Raw genomic sequence first — 27499 nt, forward strand, 5'->3', positions numbered from 1 at the left:
TGAAAGTATCTTTCAAAGTCCAATGCCATAAATCAGAGCTTCAGATATTTCCAGAGTGGAAGGTTTCACAAGATGAAGCATTTGGTACCACTAGAAATGAGATTTAAATGACCTTACAATGAGTGTGCCCACTGCTTCTGCTATTCCAATGATGCTTCATTTGATAAAAGGCATTAGCTGATAAACAACTGAAAGCACCTGACTAAGACAGCAAGCCTGAATAGTTTCACAATTACTTCACAGATCTTCCTTCCTCCATTTACTCTTCTGTGCTGCCCTGTGCTATAAACACATGTAGGCTAACACAGTGGAATAAGAATGAGAGCTGGCAAAGCAGATGAAGTGAAAAGCTAGACAGGCACAAGAAAAGTGGGCACGCAGTGGGAGAAGCAATCACAGCAGTGATGCTAAGAGTGCAGCAGTGAGGGTTTAAAGCACACCAGGAACATTCCCATCTGGAAAACACAAAATACACTTAGGAATATAAAAAGCAAGAAGAAAATAACAGTATCTGTGATATGAGAGATAGACAGTTGTTGAAATGACTGGCAAACCAGGGGCACTCTGAAATGAGTACTCAATAGCACTTGGAAAGACCTTTGACCTGAGCTAAGGGCAGAGATTGTCACAATATCTGAAAGTCAGTGTTCTGTTGAGAGCTAGCAATTCTGTCAACATGAATACACCTCAGAGGTCCAGCGAGACGGCTCACTGGACAAGGGCACTTGCTGCCAAGCCTAACAACCTGTGTTCCACTCTTAGAACATATATGGTGGAAGGAGAGAATCAAGTCCTGCAAATTGTCTTTGGTCCTCCGTGTGTGTGTGTGTCTGTGTGTGCATGTGCACGTGTGATAAAGTTAATAAATCTAACTAAAAATAAAATACTTCAGAAAAATAGCCTGTCAGCATAACTGTGGAAGTAGCAAGGGCACAGATGTGAAGCTTAATGCTCAGAAGTAGGGAAGTGGCAGCAGTCCCAGCAAAAAAGCAAATGAAATCAGGGAACAAAGAAGACAGTGAAAGCCTAGGATCTCTGAGGTGAAACGCTATCAACGTCTACCTATGTCTTGACAAGAACTTCAACACTCCACTGTTATTGTAGGAGAAAAGCCCTTCACATCCCTGCTCTTCACAAGAATAAATGAACAACACTGCCCAGTAGAAGCTAATCTCAGAGAACCTGGGCCTAGAGTAAGAAATCACCAACTGAATAACCACAGTTTTACTCAAGAAGGGCAACTAACAAAACTGTATCACAATGTAAGACTCTAAGCAAACAAGTTCTAGACTACATTCAAGAGCCCTCTAATGCAAAGATACTTACTAGGGTCTGAGCTCTAGGGTAGACTTATAGGAATTCTCAATTTGCACATAAAATCATGTGCTGTTTTCTAGGGAAATGTCCATACATTTCATCCAGTTCTCAATTGAGTCTGTGACCTACATAAGGTTAAAAACCACTGCACTAATACAAATGTGATTTGAAAATACTTACAAGTGATGTGTTGAAATGTCTATGTAAATACACACTTCCAGAGTGTACTAAGGATACCAGTTTCGCAAGATGTTTATTTGTGATAACCCCAAATCGTACTGTTCCTAGGTAATCTGAAACAGAAAATTTTCCTTTATTAAAGAGGAGGCCTAGGCCTTAAAACAATCACAAACCCATTGTTGCAGTCCTAATGTGCTTATCCCCCTAGGGCAAGGCTGTTGCTAACCTGGCCTGGCCCCAGGAAGAGCAGCTGCTGATATTGGACTCTTCATTTCAATCACTTAGGCTGAACTGTCTGCTTTGCCACCCTGTTTCCCTTGCTCAAACAAGCCTATTTCTGGGCCAAGGCGTAAGCTGGTGTCTCTGGACATGGCCAGCTCCTTATCACTCATCTTTCCTGACTACCCACCCAATAGTAAGGACCCAGTAGACAGAAGCTCGGGGAGATGTTAGGACTCTATTCTATGTTGATGGTACCTTTAAGTACCTATGTTGTCATATTTATTAATTTAGACTTTCTTTCATCCAAATTCCTCTTAGAAATTCAAGTTATTATTTATTGCTGGTACCCTAGTTAGATGAAGATGATTATGAACTTCTGATCTTCCTGCCTCCACCTTCCCAGTACTGGGATTACAGGACTGTGTCACCATAAACAGTTTATGGGGTACTAGAGATCAAACCCACGGTTTTATGCATGCTAGGCAAGCATTATTCCAACCGAGAGGCATTGCATGCCAATAAATATAATATATATAATAAATATAATGAATAAAAATAAATAAAATGAATGGATCTGGTAAATACAAAGAAGTCACACAAACTTGACATTTAAAAATGATTAAAATGGGCACACCACAGAAAGGGAATGGACCTGGCTAATCATTACATTGAAAAATACTCAACCTCACTCTGAGTAAAGAAAAACAATACCACTTTTGCCAAGCTGCCTGAAATTTAAGGCTTAAGAGCAATGGGAGCTATGATACAACACTGGCAGAGAAGGTAAAATTTGGCACTTGACAAAGAAGTTTGTGAACTGCTAGGAACAAAGAAGGAATACCACTAGCAATCTCACATGTGTACAAGGAGTCACATTCAGGGACACTAGCTAGCAGACACTGTTAAGGGAGGATGAGGTAGAACTACTATAAAGCAGAGAAACATCTCCAAGACAACAGAACTTTTGTTTAAAGAAACAAAGAAAACCACCTCATACTTGAAAAACAGTAGGTATTCTTTTCTTATGGGCACATAGGAGAGTACAAGTTCATAAAGAACCTGGAAGGGGGATGCAGCTGCACACAGTAGTCCCAGACACTCTGAAGACTGGGGCAAGAAGAATGCTTGAGCCTAGGAGGAGCTTAAGACCAAGCTGAGCAAAATATGGAGACCTGCCTCTGAAAGGAAAATAAAACTGGTTTATTGTTGGAACAAAAGAGTTATATCCTCACATGTGAGGCTTCTATTACTAAAAATAATCAGATAACTAAATTTAAATTTACGGTGTGTGAACATGCCATATCATGAGTATGGTATAGGTTCTAGGGATAGAATTTAGGTTGTCAGGCTTGGTAGCAAGTACCCTTATCCACTTAGTCTTCATTATTCTTCAAGGAACATGCAATACTGTAGTGTCCAAACAATTCTAAAATAAAGGGTATGAGTAAGGTGGCACAGGATAGAGTGTGTCCTATTTTCTTGCCTTATTACAGATACTAAATAAGACCTTAAACTTCAAATTTACCAACTTATATCCAAATAACCAAAGTATAAAAATATGAAGGCATTCAACATACCAAGTGTCACCCTCAGCCAGGTATGGTGGTGCACACCTTTAGTACCAGCACTTGGAAGCAGAGTCAGGCAGAGTTCCAGGACAGCTTGAACTGTCACATACTGAGATCCTGTCTCACAAACAACAAAAAGTGTTCTTCAATACCAAACCCTACACTCCAGCATTGCCAAGTGAGGACAGGTAGGCAGAACAGCAGGAATGCCTCCTTACACGGTAATCAATTTACACAAAAACCTGACAAGTCTGACGTGACACAAGAGAAAAGCAGTAAGAATAAACCAAAAAATAAAAGAGTGGTCTGTGAGGAGGCCTGCATACCCGAGTAAGGCTATCTGAACTTGACTCAGAGCCACAGTCATGTTCACATAATCCAAACGAAGCCAAAGGAAATGGAGGAAAACTATTGTAGAATGCTACCACTAGCAAATACAACTGCAAATGATTAACACCACAGCGAGGGGTGAAGGAGAAAGATCCAACCTCAGTAACTACAGAACTGCACAATTTAGAGCAAAGAGAACTGGACCACATCCATAAATCTCATTAAGAAATATGTTTCCCAATCCAGTACAATAAAGGAACTTCTGGAGACATCACAACCCCTGACCTCAAACTCTACTACAGAGCTACAGTACTGAAAACAGCCTGACATTGGCATAAGAACAGACAAGAGGACCGATGGAACCAAATAGAAGACCAGAATATTAATCCACACACCTACAAACACCTGACTGTTGGTTGACAAAGAAGCAAAAAATATCAAATGGAAAAAAAGAAAGCATATTTAACAAATGGTGCTGGCATAACTGGATATGAATATGTAGAAGAATGAAAATAGACCCATATCTATCACCATGTACAAAACTCAAGTCCAGTTGAATCAAAGACTTCAACAGCCAACCACACTGAACCTCATAGAAGAGAAAGTGGGAAGTACACTTGAATGCATTGGCACAAGAGACCACTTCTTAAATATAACCCCAGTAGCACAGACACTGAGAGAAACAATTAACAAATGGGACCTTCTGAAACGCAAAGGCCACAGTCAAGACAAAACGACAGCCTACAGAATGGGAAAAGATCTTCACCAACCCCACATTGGCTAATCTCTAAAATATACAAAGAACTCAAGGAATTGGTCATCAAAAGAACAAATAATTCAATCAAAAAAATGTAGTACAGACCTAAACAGAGAACTCTCAACACAGAAATCTAAAATGACTGAAAAACACTTAAGGAAATACTCAACATCCTTAGTCATCAGAGAAATGCAAATCAAAAAACAACTCTGAGATTCCAAGAATGGCCAAGATCAAAAACACTGATGATAACTTACGCTGGAGAGGTTGTGGGGTAAAGGGAACACTCCTCCATTGCTGGTGGGAGTGCAAACTGGTACAGCCCCTTTGGATATCTGTATGGTCATTTCTTAGAAAATTAGGAAACAACCTTCTTCAAGACCCAGTAATACTACTTTTGGATATATATCCAAAGGATGCTCAATCATACCACAAGGACTGTGTTCCTATGTTTATAGCAGCATTATTTGTCATAGCCAGAACCTGGAAACAACCTAAATGCCCCTTGACTGAAGAATGGATAAGGAAAATGTGGTACGTTTACAGAGTGGAATACTACATAGCAGAGAAAAATAATGACACCTTGAAACTTGCCGGCAAATGGTTGGAGTTAGAAAACATCATACTGAGTGAGGTAACCCAGACCCAGAAAGACAATTATTGTATGTACTCACTTCATAAGTGGTTTTTAAGCATAAAGCAAAGAAAGCCAGCCTACAAATCACAATCCCAGAAAAATGTATAGCTCAATAAAATCAGAAAAAAAAAGGAAGGAAAGAAGGATTCCCACAAGGCTATAAACAGCAATTCTGTAAACACATTGTAAACCGAAGGAGGGGGAAGCTAAAATGTGTTACACTGGAATCAGAGAACATTGTATAAGCTGGCTTTTAATTTGCATGTTAAGTATGCAATATAAAAATATGAATGCATGTATATCACAAGAGTATAAACACATACGCTTCCTGGTTCTATCTGCTAGACCTTGAAGTGAGGTCTCACTGATACTGCTGAAGAGTACACCCCCAGGCAGCACGAGTAATAAAAACCCAGAGACAGATATTGAGGTTCAACAAGAAGATCAGAAATAAAAGCAACCAGCCACTGGTTATTACCTCTACCTCAAACTGAAATGTAGATCCTGCCTCCACAAATTCTCAGAATGACACTAAGCGTGAGACTTATCTCCAACCATTTTTTGACCCCCTCCTGCACTCCTCTCCTACCATTTTATATTCCTCTCTATAGGAATAATCTTTGCTGGGATTAAAGACATGCACCACCACTGCCCAGCCTCAGTGGCTAACTAGTATGGTTGCTGGGATTGAAGGGGTGTGCAACCACTGCCTGGCATGTATGGCTGACGAATGTGGTTGCTTTGCACTGACCTTCAGGCAAGCTTTATTTATTAAAATACAAATATATTTCCCCTTTTGTCTAAAATAAAAAAGAAAGACTGCAACCAATAAGAAAAAATATATACAATTAGTACAATAACTATATACAGGCAATAAATATAACAATGTCTAGTCCATTTGCATTTGACAAAGTCAGAGAAAATACTCCATTATGTATCCTATGAGTCCAAGCTTTGTACCTAATTTACTTTCTATCATAACTTGCTTTCTGCATCTGGTAAGCAAGGAAAACTATAAGTAGCTAGTCTTCAATTTCAATGTAGAGTTTCTTCCGTGCCCATTGTCTTCTCTCAAGTAGATTGGTGCTACCAGGAGCAGACATGTCTCATCATCATAAAAAGAGAAAAAAGATACTATGCTATTAAAACATCTTAAATGCCATATTCTGTAGTGTTTGAAGATCACCTGTCTATTTAAAATATATCTCTGTCTGACCTTGAAAACATATTCTAATATGACTACAAGTTCGATTATACTAGATGACTAATTACTAACCTGCACTTCATTATCCAAACACTTGGTAATAATGATTTTCAAGGATTAGAAATCTGCATTACATTGTTAAAATCGGTGTACTGAACAAGATTAGAAACATATATATTGTATGTTTTAACAAAATTCATCTCAAATTTGTATCAATATACAAAATTTGAATACAATATATGAAAGAACAATCCAATGTAAAATATTTAAAACTAGCAGATGCTTTTTAAAAGTATATTCAATAATCTTCCTTTTTATCTTAGCCTTTTATCTATAGCCTCCCCTTTTTCTTCTCAGAGTAGATTCAATAATCTACCCTTTTATCCTATATTTATACCCCCCCTTTCTTCAAAACTAGAACCCTGAATCTAATCTCCTTTGTTCAACTTTCCTCCTGATCGTAACCAATAACAACTTGTAACCAACCCCCCAAATAATGACAATATCCATTACCCATTGAATGACCAAAAAATCACCCACCCCACCTCTTGGGAACATGTATGTTATATTCTTAAATTTACTTCCTGCTGTCTGTTTGGGGGCAATGGCATCTTTAGGGGATCCTGAAAAGAAAAACGGGTTAATTGTCAAATCCCAAGAGAGGTAGCTGTATCGTTTGTGTCCAGTCTCTGTGTAATGGGAAAGTGCAGGGCTTGTCTCACGTTCTGGCTAGAGTGGTCTGTTAGGCTGGATCATCTCAGCTAGCCACCTCAAAATTGTTCTGAGCAGTTTGTAGTCCAAAGTCAATCTCTAGGTGATGTTTTTCAGCTTAGTGCTGTTATTACAGTCCTGGAGGATCATAGTCATTGGGCCCCAGGTTACTTTTGGATACTTGAACCCAAAATTATGTACAGAAAGATAGAGGAAACTTTTTTCTAGAATTAGTTAGTACTCTGTATGACCATTAATATGACAAAAAGTTTAAAATATATATTAATCTTATGAATTTTATACCTTAAGAAAAGCTGTTAAGGCCGGGCGGTAGTGGTGCACACCTCTAATCCCAGCGCTCAGGAGTCTGAGGCAGGCAGATCTCTGATTTTGAGGCCAGCCTGGTCTACAAAAGCTAGCTCCAGGACAGGCTCCAAAAACACAGAGAAACCCTGCCTTGAAAAAATAAAAATAAAAAAATAAAAATAAATAAAAAAAAGAAAGAAAAGCTGTTAAAAACCGGGCGGTAGTGGTGCACACCTTTAATCCCAGCACTTGGGGGGAAGAGGTAGAATCTCTTGAGAGTTCAAGGCCAGCCTGGTCTACAAGAGCTAGTTCCAGGATAGCTACAGTTACACCACATAGAAACCCTGTCTTGAAAAACTAAAAAACGAAAATAAGAAAAAGAAAAGTTGTTAAAGAGTCAATATAAAGCCAAAGGGGCTGGAGAGATGGCTCAGTGGTTAAGAGCATTGCCTGCTCTTCCAAAGGTCCTGAGTTCAATTCCCGGCAACCACATGGTAGCTCACAACCATCTGAAATGAGATCTGGTGCCCCCTTCTGGTTTGCAGACATACACAAAGACAGAATATTGTATACATACATAAATAAATAAATAAATAAATAAATAAATATTTTAAAAAAAGACAAAGGATTATGAGATTAGTAGCATATTAGTAGCATATGCCCATATTAGGAGAGTCTTCTGATACGAGACAGAGATTTTAGATTTCACTTAAATAAGCATGCTTGGGTTTAGAGAAGGAGAGAGCCACACTCCAACTCCAAAGCCACTTTAATTTTTAATTTAACCAGGACTACAAAAAGATTATTTGTATTATATGTCTGTAGAGAACAGCAGAAACAAACATTTGGGAAGATTTATGAAATTTTATCCTGTTGGAATTGTGATACACCAACAGTTAATTTACTCCTTTTCTTGAGACATTGTTTCTGGATGATTTGTAGTTTTTCTTCAGATGTCTTAATTTTCTAATAGTCTTCAGATTCCTTACCTGGATGTCTTCATTCTCCTGAAAAGACGGAAACAAAACCCTTCCCCAACCATGTACTTTGGGAGATTCTCTTTTGGCAAGTTATCTCTGATCAAAGGAAAAGCATGTGTTAATTTTATAGGTTAGTTTATATTAAACAGCCACGGTGCTTAACGAACTATCATCTCTTCTAAATAAGAAGTGTCTCTTGTTCAAATAGAATCTTTATCAATTTTGATGGATCCATAGCTTTTCTTCTCCTGTGGAAACAAAAGCAAAACCCCTTCCCCAAAGTAACACATGTCCTGGTTCCCATTCTGAGGTCAGTACATCTTTAAGGTATATCAGCTGATTTAATTCTGTAGGTTTTTTCTTTTTTTGGACTATCCAAAGTTTCTCCACAGCTGCAGTTCCTTTCTCATTATCATTTAGAAAACTCAAAGTTAATAAAGTGTTATGCAACCAATTTCTATGGGTATTTTTCATCCTTTCCTATTTAACATATACTTTAGAGTTCGATTTGATATTTTTATAACTGCCTGACTTGTAGAATTGTGTGGTATGCCTGCAATATGATTAATATAATAAGCAAAAATCTGTTTCACTTTCTTAGAGACACATGCTGGAGCATTATCTGTCTTTATTTGTGATAGCCATGACTTCTAGCAGATGTATGATTAATAAATCAGGCTTTTCCCAACTCAAAACAGTTTCCCATTGAAAACCTGAATAGGAACCAATGGTGTGGTATACATATTTTAGGTTTTCAAATTCTACAAAATGGAACACACCTATCTGCCAGATTTCAAATGTATAGGGTCCGAAGGACAGAGAGGAAAGTGACCACAAGTTTATCATTTGCTTCACAAAAGGTGAAAAGAATGCCATATGAGACTGTTGCTTCCTTGAATCTCTTCAAATCTAACATTGGCAAGGAGTTCAGTTAGCTGTAACAGAGCCTCTGCCATTTGGCAGTTCCTGTAATTGGATATGTTAAGGTTGGTTGTCTGAAAACTTAATGCTGCTCTTCTCTATTCTTATAATGCAACACTGAATTGGTTCTCCATTAAATTCCTCTGTCTGGATTTAAATATCTCTGTGATCTGTTTCATGATTTTTTTTCTTCTAAGGTGTGTACCCTAGCATTTTTAGTGATAAGACAAAAATGATAAAGCTGGTAAGTTTACAATTGACATTACATAAATTCCTTCTAAATTAGATATCCTCTCATTTAATCATTCCATTTTCAAACTGTCCAGCATGTTTCATACAGAGACCCAAATTCCTCCAGTGTAATGGTGTTTCCCATTTTTAATGTGGGGGGGGGGGACTCTCTTTTTAACACTAATTCTTCCCTTTAAGAATTCCCAATTGTCTTACCAAATCTACCAACAAGTTGATGAAGGTATGTGGCTTATTTGCTGCTGTGTAGAACAGGAAAAGCCTGACTGGATTTCAAGTCAGCTACCTAGTTTGGCAACAGCCCAAGTAGGGGGTTCAGGGAAAGCCCTCAACTCACAGTGGGGGAGAGAAAAAGAGTGTGTGTGTCAGCTGTCTGAAAAATGTACCGGGGTTCAGAAAAAACCATGTGTGGTAGGGGTCTGCCTGAAGGCAGAATCAGTCAGTCTAAGGCTGGTGAGTCCTTTGGTGTTTGGAGCCCAGGTGCTTCTGGAGTTTGGGTGGTAGCTAGAGACTGTTTCAGAGAGGCTTCAACAGAAAAATCCCAAACTCATTTAGAGACTTGGAAAAAAAAGAAAAGAAAGCCTAGCTGGTGGGGCTGGAGCTCCACCTGCAGCTTTAGCCTCTGTCAATAGCTAAAAAGTCACAGGCAAACAAATGGCTTTTTCATGAATTCATAGCCCAAACATTGGGCGCCAACTATAACACAAATAAAAACCCAGAGATAGATATGGGGGCTCAATCTGAAGACTAGAAAAGCAAAGCAACCAGCCACAGGCTCTTACTTCTACCTCAAACCAAAATGGCAATCTTGCCTCCATCAATCCTCAGAATAAGACTGAGCATGAGACCTGTCTCCTCCCATCTTACATTTCTCTCTAGTGTGGGATTAAAGGCATGCACCACCCCTGCCCAGCCTCTACTGCTAACCAGTGTGGCTGCTGGGACTAAAGGTGTGTGCCACAACTGCCTGGCCTGTGTGGCTGAACTAGTGAGGCTGTTTTGTACTGACCCTCAGGCAAGCTTTATTTATTAAAATACAAATAAATAATAGGGGCTGGAGAGATGGCTCAGAGGTTAAGAGCATTGCCTGTTCTTCCAAAAGTCCTGAGTTCAATTCCCAGCAACCACATGGTGGCTCACAACCATCTGTAATGAGATCTGGTGCCCTCTTCTGGCCTGCAGACATACACACAGACAGAATAGTGTATACATAATAAACAAATAAATATTTTTTAAAAAACACAAATAATATATTATTGTACACCCAGCACTGAGATCTTCATCTCCAAGTGTCAATCCCGGCTGAAACGTACCAGGTTCTTAGAGAAGAGGTTGATGAAAAGGGAAAGAAATATGTATGTTCCAGTCCTAGGGATGGACCCTGGGTCTTCCACCTGCTAGCAAATACTCCATCACTGAGCCACTCCCCAAGTCCCTTTTAAAAAATTTAAAAGGTAAAATTCAGATAATGAAAAAGATCAGTGGAAAAAAAAAAACAGCACCTAAGTATGAACTGCAAGCACATAAACGACACTGTACACAGGAAAAGGTGAATCCTGGAGAACAGCTGCAGTGAGAAGAACAGGAAAATTAGTCAATAAGGACACTTATTTGGTAGTCACCAAAGTCAACAGAATATGCTGCAGCAGAAAAATAAAACTGACAGCCTGACCCAGAGACTGAATGGGGCCATTCAAAGGCCAGTTTAACTGCATCGGTGTGAAAGCACAGGTTGCCTGAACAAAGCAGAGCCTAGCAATGCCAACATACTGCAATTCTAAAACTTTACTTTTCATACATAAAGACATTTATAAAGATCATACTTCTGGCATAGCTCCTGTACATGGTGGAAATTTTCCAGGAAGAAGTATCTAAAGTTTGCCATCCCATGTGAATAATACTTGGATCAACATAAGAAGTTTACAGTCTAAGAATAATCTGAGTGCACTGTTAGCTCTAAAAATGTGGTTTCTCTGACAACACATGACCGCCACCATTTTGACTAATGGCAGGTCAGGTGACCTCACCACCATCTTGACTAAGAGTAGGTCAGGTGACCAAGTCCGACCGTCTTTACTGAGTTATTCCTTGCCTAGTCTTGAGGTTTACTTGTCCCTAAATTCCTCTTACTGACTCTGCTACATATGTTTTGTGCAGTGGCATGCTTTTTGTAGGACCAACAAAAACATCCACTGCACCCAATTCCTGTTTAATATATGTGTGTGTGCACGCACGCATGCATGTGACTCAAGTTAACTATGAATAAACATAAGTTAGCTTTAACTCTGTGTGCATATGTGTATAAAACTTAAATTCAACTGGGTATAAATATACATATATTACTGTTAAAATGTTTTAAATAATCTGTTTATTATCTCATTCCAGACTAAAAAAGCAGTAAGTCTCATATTTTAAATTGGTATGTATTCTTAATTCTCTTACAAAAATACGGTATATGTGATCCAACTCTGCTATAAAATATACCGAGCTGTTCTCCACTATTGTCAGTTCTACTGCTAAGCTTCTATTGCAAGCAGTTTTTCTTCTTTGTCTTTCACAAGTGTAAATCTCACCTGTCAGGTTGAGAGCTAGGACAGTCTAGCTTGGATTCAGCTCTCCAGGCAGATCCTATGCTTGTAGTCATCACTTATCTATACCCGATAAACAGCCCTCAAATGCTCAGCGATCTGGGGAATATGGCATTTAACCATATGGGAAAAATTGCCTTTTATCTAAACTGAAACTTTTTAGACATGGACAAAGAATCAAATGAAATCAACTTGCCTAGCTGCTCAGGTCAATGTAGGCTTGTCTTCCTACAGATTTCTTAACCCACAGGATCTTTCAAAACCTGGCAGGCCTGGCGTTAAACAACAAAAGGCAAATACGACCCTCAACAACTATGGAGGACCCTGAGGAGAGGCTCTAGGTAGCCAATAGAGTAAGAATTCTGTCATTTTTTAATCAATAACTCAAGTAAAATTTTATCCTTCTCAAAGGTCTCGGAAACAGTTCGACAGCAGAGAGGTTTTGTCAGTTTAAAAAGACAAATTTGAGGCTTCACCAAACAAATTTCAGAATCTTAAGATATACAAATTCAAGTTATTAAATAGTGTACCTGCAAGTTATAAAGGTGTGAGGTCAAACATAAGCTATCAAATTTCTCTCTCATGCTGCCTTTCACAGTCTTAAAAATACTTTTCATTGTGCAAAAACATCTGTCACAATCATTCTGACATGAATATGCTGCTGTGTATACAATGTATGTGTCTAAAACTTATGTTTTCACAAACTTAAAAATTCTTACAAGTTCCAGTGAGTCAAATTAAAGGATCCACCTTAAACAGGTCAGATACATCCCTCTCAATTCCCTGGTCCTGAAATTTTTTTTCCTTCCTAAACTTTGTCCTCTGTTCTGCCAACACCTTGCCAGGCCCAAGAACACCTTGGACAGTTCCACACCACAAATCATGGACAGGAGTAAAGCGACCAGCTACCCCAGGATGTGACCAGCACCCAGTTTTCTCAGTCCCCACAAAAAAACTTCGACACATATAATTAAGCAGGAAATAGAATTGAGAATCTGCCATCTTAATTCCTTCAACCTGCTGTACCTAACTCCCCATCTTTTTATTATAAGAAAAGAAGGAAATGTTGTAATCTTCTGGCCTGCTCTGTCACCTGGGTACTCTGTTCCTTTAAGAGAAGAGCCTTGTCCACTTCCAACCTCCTGCTTCCACCAAGGCAAGCAAGCAATCTCTCTCTCTCTCTCTCTCTCTCTCTCTCTCTCTCTCTCTCTCTCCTTCCCCCAATTTTCCCTTCCCCCTCCATAACCCACTAAATAAACTCTATATCCCAGATCTCTCTGCATGGCGTATGTGTCTGTCTCCCACTGAGGCCTCAGGCCAACCGCCAGGGGACCCGCCGCCAACCCTTGGGTCCCCTATCACCTCTTTATAAATGATAATATGTACCCTGCTAAAGCGAGCACCAACATGTTCTACAACAGTACTCTTTGTCACTTATAGAATGAATTCTTTTGTTCTAAAATAGTAAGTTCCAATATTTTAATTAAGAACTATGAAAGCCAGGCATAACAGGAGGTAGAAGGATCAGTTCATGGACATCTTCAGCTATGTAGGGAGTTTGAGGTTAGCCTAGACTCCATGAGAGTTTAAGGAAACAAACAAACAGACAAACCTTTTTTGAAGAATTTAAAATGAATCCCCTCAAAAAACAAAAACAAAAACAAAAAGCCAGGTGTGGCAGCACATGCTTTTAATCAAGGCAGAGGCAAGCGGGTCTGTCTGAGTTCAATGCCAGCCTAGTCTACATACCTAGTTCCAAGGCTTCATAGAGAAATCTATCTTGAAAAACCAAAAAAAAAAAAAAAAAAAAAAATTAATGAAGTCCATTAGCTTGGTCATCAGTCAGTTTCAAATCTCTAAACTACACAGTGGTAAATGGTAACAAAGATGACTACAAATGTGTCAAGCTCCTGGAAGAATATCTCAGTAAAGAGACAGCTGTATGTGTCAATAGCTAATGAGATAAAGGGGATCAGAGCCCAAACTGTAGAATACATGGACAGACAACTGGCTTGTCTGGTGCTTGTTGTGAGTGATAAGTAATGGGCCCCGTGTCCCTAGAGCTCATAGAAACACTATTAAGTGCACAATAGGATATGCTTCATGACATGATGTGAGGGGAAGTAACAGAAGACACCGGTGCTTGTGCAGTCTGGTGGGCTTTGAGTGGTCAGCCATCTTGCTTTGACTCCTCAGTCTCAGCTCCTGGCCATCTGTTAAAGGATTGGGACTCTTTGCCAATAACAGACTACTCCACTCCAATTCCCATGTACCCTAGGGACAACTTTGGTCACTTTTCCTGTTTCTTGTACACATGTTTGTCACCACCCACTATTTAGCTCACCAAGAGTGCAAGGAAAATGAAAAACGTGAAATTCCCAATGGTTTCCATTCACGTCAATCTGGACTCTCAAGCTTGCATCAAGGATTTTGTTAGGGGCTTTCTGAATGTTCTCATCTCAATCTGTTTTGTTAAGTATCAAATTCAATATTAAAACTTAGTTTATTATTGGGAAGAGCACGTAACTTCTTGAGCCATGAACCACATAAATAAGGCAAAATAGTAACATTTCAAATGCTGAAGAAAAAATAAGCAAAGCTACTTTCATTGAAAAACAGACTAGAGGACCAGGCATGGGGGCACTGGCCTTTGATCCTAGCACTTGGAAGGCTGGGGCAGGCAGATCTGAGTTCAAAGTCAACCTCGTCTACAGAACAAGTTCCAATACAGCCAGAGTCACACAGAGAAACCCTGTCTTGAACATCACCCCTAAAAAAAACTTTCAGGAGATATCATATCCTTCAACAAGGGCTTTTCATTTGGAGGTATCTGGCAACAGTGCATGTCCAATGTGGTTAATGTACACTTTAAATGTTAGCTATGAGGAATTAAACCTATTTTAGTCTGATGATTAATGCAGCAGCAAACGAGTCTTAATAATGGCCAGCTACCTTTGAAGGACACAGGACAGGGCCTCCTGAACTTCCCCATCAGAACCACTCCAATATTGGGATAATTACCATCAAAGATATTCCCCCTTTCAGAAAGAGTTGTGACACCCTAACTACAAACTCAGCTTAATTTAACTGTCTCAGAGGCACTTGGTGTGCTATGAGTACTATACCCAAGGATCCCCCAAAACAAACAGGACAGAAATGAACAAGACAGAGCTCTTAGACCTCCAGGAGACCTCTATGTGAGCTAATCTCTCAGGGATATCAAAGAGGAATATTGTGTCAAGAGACATAGCATACAGACACCTAATGATAAGTATGTCATGGTCTACCTCATAACTAAGTTGTCACCAGATAAAGCTACATAGCATTTAATCAGTATGACTAAGGTGCAATTTACCTCTAGGGAAATTTCTCTTCTGGGCAATTTTTCTTCTTAACATTGAGAAACAGTGACATTCCAATAGGCAAAGCAGTGTGGCCTGGAAACAACTCTTATTTTATTCTCATTAACTTCTAATTTCTCCCCCAGGTTTTAGATGAGTTGGGAAACAGAATAAGAGGACTGTTTAAAGAGTAACAACTCTTCCAGTGTTGCTGGTATCTCCCCCCGCCCCAGTATACTTCCGATGATGACTTCAGACCCCAAAGATAAACAAGTCTAATAAATGAAAATCCTTCAAAGAAATGGACACATTGCAGAAATACCTGTTTCCTATGTATAAACTATTGCCAATACTCCTATGTTCCCCTAGAAATGTAAACTACTTCTGATTCTGTAACAGGCACACTTGTTTACATAAAATAAAAATTAAAAATTAAGAAACTGTCTCATATAGTCTAGGCTAGCCTCACACTTACGACAGATAGATAGATAGATAGACAGACAGACAGACAGACAGACAGATGTAGTAGTTAAGGATGATCTTGAACTCCTGCCTATGCTTCCAAAGTGCTGAAACTACATGCATTACACAAGGTTTACACAGTGCTAAGAATTGAAGCCAAGGCTTTGCGCATGTGAGGCAAGCTCTCTACCACCTGAACCATATCTTAGCCGCCCTAAAAGTACTCAAGAGAAGCTTTATTTACAATTAAGCACATAGAGAAGGGATTTTTTCCTGTGCAAAAAACTCATTTTTATCAGCAAATCATGGTTCTCCACTCAGTTCTATCAGGTGCCACCACTTAGAAGAGAGGACCTATACTGCAATAAGAAGGTCCTCCTCTGTTTCTTCTAAAAAACAACCATTAAAACAGAATACCTCAGGCCTTGGGGAAACAGAAAAAAAAAAAAAAAAAAGAACAGTCGTCCTTTGCTATCTGGGAAAAAGCTGCATCCCAAGACTCCCTGAGGGACCAACAACCAAGGTATCCGAGTTCCTTACACAAAATAGCACAGCATTTGCATATTACCTTTGCATCTGCCTGTGTGCTTTAACCCACTCTACATAATACAGCTCTTATACTATATTCTTTAAGGAATGGCGATTTAAAAGTCTGTACATGTGGGGCTGGAGAAATAGTTCAGTGATTATAAGCACTTGCTGCTCTTGCAGAGGCTCAGAGCTCTATTCCCAGCACCCATAACTACAACTCCAGGGGATTTAATACTCTCTTCTGGCCTCTGTGGGTACCTGAACGTACACACGCTTTTTAAAAACTGTACGTGTTCGGGGGGCTGGAGAGATGGCTCAGTGGTTAAGAGCATTGCCTGCTCTTCCAAAGGTCCTGAGTTCAATTCCCGGAAACCACATGGTGGCTCACAACCATCTGTAATGAGGTCTGGTGCCGTCTTCTGGCTTGCAGACATACACACAGACAGAATATTGTATACATAATAAATAAATAAATATAGAAAAAAAAGAAAAAGAAAAACTGTACGTGTTCAACAAAGACACTATTCTTTAAGAGAAAAAAAGGATATCAATATGTTACCTAGGCTGGCCTTAAACTCCTGGGCTCAGGCAATTCTCCTATCTCAGCTTTATTGAACAGACAATTTTTAATACTCACTTGAATCTGCAGATCAATAAAGCTAACACAAAGTAACAGAAAGGAATGGAAATTATTGACATTAATAAATCAGTATATTTTCAAGGTGGCATTTAGGTACCATGTAAATTTTAATTCAGTTTATCAGGTTTCTTGTATCAGGACGGTGATAAACCAGGGAGAAAAAAGTAGGAAGAAACAAGAAGGGGCTCCAGGAAGACTCACAGTGACTGCTATATACAAAGCTACGATCCGAAAGCATGGCATGAGAAGCAGTGATGGGACAAAAGTCACAGGACTTTCAAATCTTACTTGGTCTAAAGAGATGGCTCAGTCAGTAAAGCGCCTGATGCACAAGTGTGACAACCTCAGTTCAGATCCCCAGTACCCACATAAAAAAGCCAACCATGGTCACAACATATGTCTGTAACTCCTGGATGATAGGTGCAGTGAATCCCTAGAGATCCCTGCACCAGTCAATCTAGACAATTGGGGAGTACCAGGTTCAAGGAGAAACCCTGTCTCAAAAGAGAGCAACTGAGGAAGACAACTGACACAACCGCTGGCGGACACACCTAAGGCCAGTCAGGTGACAGAATTCCTGCAGATGGTCTTTCAAAAGCACAAACTGTGTGTATGTGGGCACTTCCCAGCAGGGTGTGGTTCCTGAAGAACTACAGACTTTAAGCTATTTATTCACGCACAAACTAGACTTATAAAATAAGCACCAGCCCTCCATCTCCAACTTCCAAATTTCCATACAGGTGAACTCAATCAAAGAAAAATTAATGACCTTATTCTAGGGTGAGGTGAGACACTGCCAGCTTCCAGTTCACTGCTTCTCATCTTCCCCACACTGCGATCTCTTTTAGTCAATCAGATGAAATGAAAATCCAAAATTTGCTGCAAGGGGTAAGGACTCTTATCTAAGCATTTGTGAGGTTTTCCCTGTATTTTATGTCACTCTGGAGTACAAAGGGGAGATGGTCTCAAAAAACATTTTTATGTCAGGCAGTGGCGGCACACACCTTTTTAATCCCAGCACTAGGGAGGCAGAGGCAGGCGGGAGGCAGAGGCAGGCGGGAGGCAGAGGCAGGCGGATTACTGTAAATTCAAGGTCAGTGTGAACTACAGAGGGGGTTTCAGGACAGTCAGGGCTACAAAGGAGGTTCTAGGCCAACATGAGATACACATTGTGACTATGTGACAAAAACTAATGGACCAACCAATCAAATAGTAGCACAAAGTAGAAATCTAGAGTAAAAGAAAACACCAAAACAGATCCATAAGCACTAGAGCCTGCAGTCTGGGCTAATGAAGCCCCTACTCTGACAGAGAAAAGTTGTAAATGGTACAACAGATTAGCCAATGAAAAGGGAAATTTGTGTTCCACAAAGTAAAATCAAGTAGTGAAAAACGTTAAATAAATAACTTAATTTTTAAAAAAAATTTATTAATAGGATTTTCAGAAAGAAATAAATCAAGAAAAAGAGTCAATGGGTATGTTTGTTTAAGACAAGATCTTGCAATACAGCCTAAACTGACTTCCAATTTAGGATCTTTCTTTCTGCCTCTGCCTCCCAAGTGCTGGTATTTGTAAGTGTGCAACATGATGCCTGGCTCAGGACCTAAGATTTAAGCACATCAAAAATAATGCTAGTGGGGCTAGAAAGACAGCTTGGCAATTGGAAGTATTAGCTTTAGAGGGCTCACAACCACCTGTAACTCCAGCTCCATGGGCTCCAAGACCATCTTCTGGTCTCTGTTGGCACTGTGCACACATGACACACATACACACATGAATATCAAATAGGTGACACTAATGTTAGCATTATTTCTTAGCAGTAAGGAGACTGGGAAGATAATGGGCAGAAATAAAACAGGCTCCTGTCCATATCTGTTAGCAGGCATATTACAACAGCTGACACAGTAGCACCAAGGTTGAGCAAACCTCAGAAAAACAGGACATGCAATCAAGCAAAAGGAGAAAGTTCAAACAGTAAAGAGGAGCAGCAGACCAAATTACAGGGCTAAGACAGTATACAAATTTCCCCTAATTTCCTTTACCCTAATGTGTAAAGACATCAAACAACAGCTGTTTGGTTGTGGTAAAGCTGATCTTGCAATTCTACCCTCGCTCCCCAGAGGCAACTGTGAGCACTCCTCTAGCAGGGCCCCAGCGAGTCAGAACTCAATATCTTTATTTATTTTGGTTGCATTTGTCTATATTTTGAAACAGGGTCTCTCTTTATTGTCCTGTCTGTCCTGAAGTTGATAGTAGTCCAGACTGGCCTTGAAACCAGAGATCTTGCTATCTCTACCTCCAGAGTACTGATTAGAGCTGTGTGTCACCAACTAAGTTCTAAGACAATTAAAAAATCATTAAGACAGGCTTATCAAGAGTAAGTCTCTACTTTTGAGTCCTAGGCTCCCCTTCCCTCAGTGCGCGCGCGCACGCACGCACATACACACACACATACACACACACACACACACACACACACACACACTCAAAAACAAAAAACAAAAAAACAAACAAAAAACAGTGGAGGAATTGAGAAGACGTATGTATCTAGCTGGGGTATCTGCTCCCTACACAACAGTCTAAGCACTTCAACTCACCTGACCCAGGCCTCAATTTCTGTGCACAGTCTAAATAGGACAGACAGTAACCTACAATCTACATTTGAAACTGTCCCATTAAAAAAAGTAAGCACATGCTTCTCTTTCTTTTACATGCTTCTGCTATTAACAATAAGGAAAAAAACTGTCCTTTCGAGCAAGAGAGAGAAAAGGGAGAAAGAAATCCAAATATTCAAGGCAAGACTCATCTTAGGTAATCCTTCAAAATTAGGGAAAAAATAATTTCAAATGTGTCTTTTTCTTAAGAAAATGGTTCATGGGGCTGGAGAGATGGCTCAGAGGTTAAGAGCACTGGCTGCCCTTCCAGAAGTCCTGAGTCCAGAAGTCTGAGTAGCCAGAACCATAAGTGCTACCAACATGACTGACTGGAGTAATTTTGAGTCTTCTATCTCTCTTGAGCACCCCATGTTATTTATCTTTGTTTTGCTTTAAGCTTTGTTGTTGTTGTTCTAGCTTTAAGAAAGAAAGGGGAAGGAAGGAAGGAAGGCTGTTGTATCTTGAAATCTGAATTTGAATGCTGCCTTCCTTTTAGGGGTCACTGGGTTCCCTTTCATATATAACTTTATTTATGGTCTTCCATGAAATGCTCTGAATGTGTGCTTCTTAAACTATTTAAGTTGTATTTTGTTTTGAAAGTTTAAACCTAGTGGTACAGTCCTACAATCTCAACTGTTTGATAGGCTCAGGCATAAGAACTTAAAGTTCAAAGCCAACCTGGACACCTTAGTGAGACCTTGTCTAAGATGAAAAGAGAGGATTGGGAGGAAGCTCAGTGAAAGAGCATAAGGCAGAGGGAAAATTTCACTAAGTCTTAGTCACCTGAGGCTGTGAAGCTCAGTCTTTCAGGTAGACAGGAGACACATAACAATCCGTTTTTTCTCTCCCATTATCTCTCAGACAAGAAAATGTGAGCATAGTCAATTCTCTGTGCAAAAAACCTCAAGACAATGCGCACATTAAAATGGTCAGTAACATAACTGTTTGATATAATAATGATATGCTGTTTTAAGTTTTTAAACCTGAAGTAATCTAACACCCAGTGATATAATAATGATATGCTGTTTTAAGTTTTTAAACCTGAAGTAATCTAACACCCAGTAAAAAACAGATGGGTAAACTGGACACTGGTGTTGCACGCCTTTAATCCCAGCACTCAGGAGGGAGAGGCAGGAGGATCTTTGAGTTCAAGGCCAGCCTGGTCTACAGACTGAGTTCCAGGACAGCCAGGGCTACATAGTGAGACCCTGTATCAAAAACCAAACAAATGAAACAAACAATCAAACAAACAAAAACCCAGATGGTTAATCTATCAGGGTAACATGGTATAGCCATTAACATTATCTCTCACTTGGTAAATACCCTGCTACATGCCAGTCACTGGAGAAAAACACATGATCCCTACCCTCAGAAACCCGAGTATGGGAAAGATGAAAGACATTAAATAAATTATTTTATAATTAGATTCATAAGTGCATCCATGTATGTGTTAAGTAGAGAGAAATAACAAAGAACTCAATTTAGGTTGGGAGAGGGACTTATTGTTACTGAATTGTAAGAGTGATATTTGAGCGAGACCATGAAGGATGAATAGGAGTTTGACAGGTAGAGGGTTTGGGGCACTTTACCTTCAAGACAAGACTAACACTTGAAATCAGGGTATCATGGAAGTAGGAAGGCAGAAGCTGGAAACAGCTAAGTGTCCACTGTCTAGTCCAGGTGTGGGTAAAGCACCAGTGGTAACAAGAGTTGGAGGCAAGTGCGTAGATGAATGTAGCCAATAGAACTGACAGACTCAGTCATGACCTTGAGAGAACACAAAACAATATGGAAAGAGGAGAATATGGAATTCGTACACAGGACATGGACCTGAGAGGAGTGAAACTGGCACAGGCTCACAATGGACCTGCGACCTTTAGAAGCCACCCTGTGAAGGGAGGGTCCTGCTAAGCTATGGCATAGCCAGCTAGTAGCTAAGGTAAGCACCGAGTCAGACCAAACCCTGTCAACTTCACACTTAACAAATGACAACAATATTAACAAACACATTTTAAAGCACAGAACATAGTTTTGTCATTAGAGGGTCAAACTATTTTTATAATAATATGCTAAATATAATAAAGAATATATTTGATTATTTTATTAATTAATTTTTAGGCAGGTTCTCACTATGTAGACCAGACTGATCTGGAACTCAGAGATTCACCTGCCTCTGCCTCCCAAAATTAGGATTAAAGGCATGTGCCACCATGTCCAGCAAGAGAATATATTTGGAATAGCACAATGCTTTGTTAATGAAAATTAAACAAGATATTTATTAAAAATACCTTGAGAAAAGGAACCTAGCAAACTAGAAGATATAATCATAAAGATACTATAAGCCAAACATATCAAAATAGTACATCTCTGCTAAAGTGCCAATGTCTTAACACACATCAGGTTTACCTTTCTTTAAAGAGTGCAATGCGGAGGTGAAGAAGGTCAAGTAGCCAGGGGGCTGGGGTGAGCCATTGAACTCAAAGTAGCCAAGTACGCCAGGCTGCAAGGACAAGAGCACATTAGGTGACAGAGGCATTGTCAGTCCTGTCATCCCTATGATTAATAGTTGCTATATTAAGTATATAAAAACATGATGCCAGACATGGGTGGTAAAAATGTATTGCTGCATTTCATTTTCTAACCTTGACCACCTGAGGAAGACTATGGGCTGCAGTGAACTTCTCCATTTCTGTTGGCAGCAGAAAGCCCTGGCACCAAACTTCACCATATTCAGATTTTCATTCCTTGTGGTTCAACCATTCTGGGTAAACTGTATCAGTAACATCACTGTACTTTTCTTGGGTTTCTCTTTCAATCAACTTCCTCTCCAAATTTATCTCCCCCTTTGGTAAATTTACACCTGCTGGCTTCCCCGTAACCAGGTCTCTTCTTTTTCCCCACACCCAATACCACTGATGGCAAGGTCCCTTTCTGTTCAGGTTAGTTACAGAGACCCAACTCTGGCCCTCTTTCCTCCTCCTTCTCAAACTCAATGTCACCTGCTTAATCTACTCCTCTAAGCTAGCACAGCACAGTCCTTCAACATGCCAAACTACAATTAACTTAGCACAGAACAGTCCTTTAACATGCCAAACTACAGTTAACTGCTCCCCAACACATCTGCTTTGCTTGCTCCCTCTTTGAGGGTTCCATGGCACCCCTGTCTGGATTGGTTCTGTGGCAATAACACCTGTTTAAAAAGCCCAGCAGCTCTGAGATCCCTGAGGAAGCAATGATGAGGCTAGAGTGAGAAGAGCCAAACTCAAGCCAAAACTTCAGGAGCTAACTATACAGCCTTAGGGTGACCTTCACGTAAGCAATGGTTGCATACTGGCATCAGGGCCAACTCGTCACATGGTAACAGTGAAGAGAGTCTTAACATAAGGTGTTAGTCTCATGGAGTTGAGCCCCGTTCTAGCCAATGCCCTCAGCCTCATGTTCCTAGTAAAAGGCAAATCCTTGGGACAAAACTGGATTCAAAAAATTTAAGACAGGGGGCTGGAGAGGTGGCTCAGCGGTTAAGAGCATTGCCTGTTCTTCCAAAAGTTCTGAGTTCAATTCCCAGCAACCACATGGTGGCTCACAACCATCTGTAATGAGGTCCGGTGCCCTCTTCTGGCCTTCAGGCATACACACAGAAGGAATATTGTATACATAATAAATAAATAAATATTTTTTAAAAATTTAAGACAGAAATTATATATGTTGATAACATTTAAAACCAGTGTTAACCAGCTATGGTGGCTCAAGTCCATAATTCCAGGTTTTAGAAGGTGGAAACAGTAGTCCAGCCTATTTTACACAGGGTTACACATTGAGACTTTGTCACAAAAATAAAATAAATTAAAAAAAAATAAAGACCCAGCACAGTGGTACCTATACACATCCCGCACTTGGCAGGTAAAAACAGGAGGATCAAAAGCTCAAAGTTGAGGAGCTGGAGAGATGGCTCAGCGGTTAAGAGCACTGGCTGCTCTTCCAGAGGTCTTCAGTTCAATTCCCAACAACTACATGGTGGCTCACAACGATCTGTAATGAGAACTGATGTTCCCTTCTGGCCTTCAGGCATACATGTAAACAGAACACAGTATACATAATAAATAAATAAATATTTTTTTAAAAAAGTTCAAAGTTGAGAGATGGTTCAGTGGTTAAGAGAGCACTGGCTACTCTTTTAGAAGACCTGGGTTCAATTCCCAGTACCCACCCACATAGCAGCTCAATGTCTGTAACTCCAGTTCCAGGAGATCTGACACTCTCACATCAATACACATAAAATAAAATTAAATAAATTCAAAGTTGTTATATGATTTTGAGACCAGCCTGGGCTGCATGAAATCCTGTTTTTAGACAACAAAAGTCCTTTCCCTACCAAAATCAGTATACCGCACAAAAGAGGACATTTCTGATCTATACTGGAAGAGCCTCTTTTCAGTCTAAACTATCTGGTTAACTCTTCAGATTCAATTAACTCAACTGGTCTTCATTCTGGGGAAAAAACTGAGATGAAATGTTTAATACTAACATCTAGAAAAATCTAGCAAAAACAGCCACTTTCTCAAACTGAGGAAAAATTAAAGCTGTTTTTTCATGTAATTTGAAGTTCTAGGGATGGAACCCAGGGCCTCTTAACACACTCTCCCATTTAACCCCAGCCCCAGTACAAAGGCAAACACTGGAAACTTTTGTCCTGCTTCTTCAGAACTCCTTAACAAGCCAGCCTACAGTGAATTTACAACACAACATGTTTGCTTTCTTAAGGTTTCCAGCCATTCCATAAAAGAATAAGCTTTGCTACCATGAACAAAAGACAGAACCGTCAGAAATTCTAGAAACTGTTAATACTGTATGAAAATAGAAAGATAATGACTCATTTAAATTTTTTAAATTTCTGATCACTCTCCTAAACCAAAGTCATGGAGTAAATTAGTTCTAAATAAAAATAAACACCACATGTGAATTTTATTTCTCTTTTCACATCACATTACCTTAGAGAGGTATAAAAAGAAGTTTCTCTCCCACCCAGTTCTGCAGCTGTTCAGTCCCAAAAAAACCCCACACATTTTATATTAATTATAAACTGTTTGGCCTATTGGCTCAGGCTTATTATTAACTAGCTCTTACAACTTAAACCCCTAATTCTTGTCTGTGTTTAGCCATGTGGCTTGTTGCCTTTTCTCAGTAAGGCATTCTCATCTTGTTTCCTCTGCATCTGTCTCTGCCTTTCCACTTCCCAGAATTCTCTTACTCTGGTTGCCCCACCTATATTTCCTGCCTGGCTACTGGCCAATCAATGTTTTATTAAACCAATATGAGAGATAAATCTTTACAGTGTACAAAAGTATTATACCACAGCAGAGGGGTTCATGAAAATGGACATGTATATTATCCACAGGTATACATTTATCCATACCCATGCATGCATACAATTGCATATGTATAAAAATGAGCACGCATGCACAAACTGAAAGTAAAATGAATACAAATTCTGATTCCCCAAGAAAAATCCAAATTAAAATTTGTGTGTGTGGCGATATACACATGCCATGGTGCATGTTAAGAAGTCAGTTCTCTCCTCTTGCTATGTGAGTACTGGAGATTAAATTCAGGTTGTCAGGCTTGGGGACAAGTGCCTTTACTCACTTAACAACCTTTATAGACTTCCATGTTACATCTTTGTGATTTTTTTAATATTTATTTATTTATTTATTATGTATACAATATTCTGTCTGCATGTATGCCTGAAGGCCAGAAGAGGGCACCAGATCTCATTACAGATGGCTGTGAGCCACCATGTGGTTGCTGGGAATTGAACTCAGGACCTTTGGAAGAGCAGGCAGTGCTCTTAACCTCTGAGCCATCTCTCCAGCCCCCCATGTTACATCTTTGAAAATGAAAAACACTTGGACTGTTTGCTGTACCCATTGCAGTACCCTTTGAGAACACTTAAGTATAAGTTTGTTTGCACTGTGGCAGTTTTTAGTTTTTGCCAGTGGTGGGCAATCAAACCCAGGGTTTTTGTGTGTTCTAGGTAAATCCCCTAACTCACGCTGACACTCCCAGCCCTACTGCTGAAGCACATATTGTGTGGATGAAGGAGCCTTTATCTTCCGAGAAACTGGTATGGAAACTGTCAAGTAGTTTCAGCTACATGTTCATCAGAGTGGCACTGCAAACTTCAGGGTACCCTACAATATGTGTCCCACAGAATACAAGAAATTCAAGCAGTACAATGCAATACACAGCAAAATCATTTTCATTCTTCACCATCAAAGGTGAAGAACCAAGAACAGAAGCTTCACCCTGACTGTACAAAATGAGTAAAAGTTGTAAAAAACTGCTCCTGGCATCCTGTAACAGCTGACAATCCACAGTAGCCATGTGGAGCTTGGTACACAGATGAGAGATGCTGCTGCTGAGCTGATGCCCCCTCCCGCCTTAGCTGTCAGCCCATCAACTGCCATGGAGGAGCTGAGGAATAAAGAGTATGGGAGCAGTGTGAGAGAGTGCAGGTGCAGCAAAGAACGTGACATTAGCCAATTGTGCCAGCCCACAGCATAGAATCTCCTCTGCTGCATCCCACACTACTTGATGAGAGGAGGAGAACTTGGAGCAGCAGCACTCCTGGCAGACTGCAAGCACAACTCAGGATGGCTGACACCAAGGGTGAAGAGGTATGCAGTCACCAGTAGCTCACACGAATCCTGCTCCCAGATGCCCTGCCTAGTTGCAAGATCACTCTGACTCTGGGCAATACTGGGCAATCCAAGATGAGCCTTGGCAATGGTCCAGTATTTACGGTGCATTAGAAACAGGAAACCTTGAACCAGACCAGTGACTTTTTACAATGAGTATTTCTGCAAGTAAAGCTGTTTGGGCAAAACAACAACAACCACAAAAATAAAAACCCATAAATGTGTGACACATTTAAGTTTGCAATACCACTCTGATGAACAAATAAGTACTGGAGAGGTGGGAACTATGGAGGAATGAAACACAGTGCACAGGCAGTGAAGACTGTGTTTCATTTTCTGAATTGGGCCTCCTCTAAAGATCTCCAGAGTTCATGCTGCTCCCAGAAGCCATCTTCATATTTGTGATGTGTGCTACAGCTGGGGGATGTGTTAGTATCCATAGTCCCTGCCACCACCTGAAGCCATGTCTGTGGCCTGTGCTGCCACTGAGGGTCATGATGGTTCCATGGTCTGTGCTACAGCTGAGAGTCATGCTGAAGTCTGTGATGCTGCCACAGACGATGTTAATGCTGATGTCTGTGGCCTGTACTACATCTGAGGACTGTGTTGATTTTGTGGTTTATACTGCCACTGGAGACCATGCTGAGGTCTGTGGTCTATGCTGGGGTCAGAAACCATGTGATATCCATGATCTGTGCTGCTGCTGATGGAAAATGACAAGGAAACTTCTTTTGCAGTGATTGATGCCCACAGACTCACACTTGACAATGAGAGATATAAAAGGCATCCTCTCCTCCCCCACCCACAAAAGAAGAAACAGTCTAGACAGGAAGCCATTAAAGAGAACTCTTAAAAACTATGACAGGGATCCAGAAGTGTAGCTCTTCAGAGTAGACAGCTTCTGGTGGGGGTGAAGGACTCGGTTTTAAGGCACTGACCATGGGGAGTTTGACCATGCTCAACAAAAATTGGACTTTATTTTTGTTGTTGTTTTTCTGTTCTTTTTTTCTTGGGGGAGGTCATAAGGATGGGGATGTGGACCTGGGAGGACTTGGAAGAGAATATGATAGGGTACATTGTGTGAAACTCCCAAATAGTCAATATAATATTATGTTAGAGGAAAAAAACCCTGCATAAACTGTAAAATATTACCTATTTAAAATACAACAGGTTGGACTAGAAAGACTGTTCAGTAGTTAAGAGCA

The 27499-nt window shown here is 40.0% G+C and overlaps 1 protein-coding gene across 3 annotated transcripts in view; it reads right to left on the reverse strand.

Annotated features, from left to right (window-relative positions):
• Txndc11 (thioredoxin domain containing 11) overlaps positions 1–27499 on the reverse strand; it is a 72881-nt gene that overhangs the window by 21987 nt on the left and 23395 nt on the right. For all 3 annotated transcript variants that reach the window (XM_085694550.2, XM_048433209.3, XM_048433210.2), the window contains 2 exons: positions 22006–22099; positions 1498–1610 (listed from right to left, as the gene is read on the reverse strand). In XM_085694550.2, coding sequence (XP_085550676.1) covers positions 1498–1610; positions 22006–22099 — 207 coding nt within the window. The remainder of the gene's footprint in view (positions 1–1497; positions 1611–22005; positions 22100–27499) is intronic.

The sequence above is a fragment of the Myodes glareolus genome, chromosome 9 (assembly GCF_982192425.1).
Source record: "Myodes glareolus chromosome 9, mMyoGla1.1, whole genome shotgun sequence".
Taxonomy (NCBI): Eukaryota; Metazoa; Chordata; class Mammalia; order Rodentia; family Cricetidae; genus Myodes; species Myodes glareolus.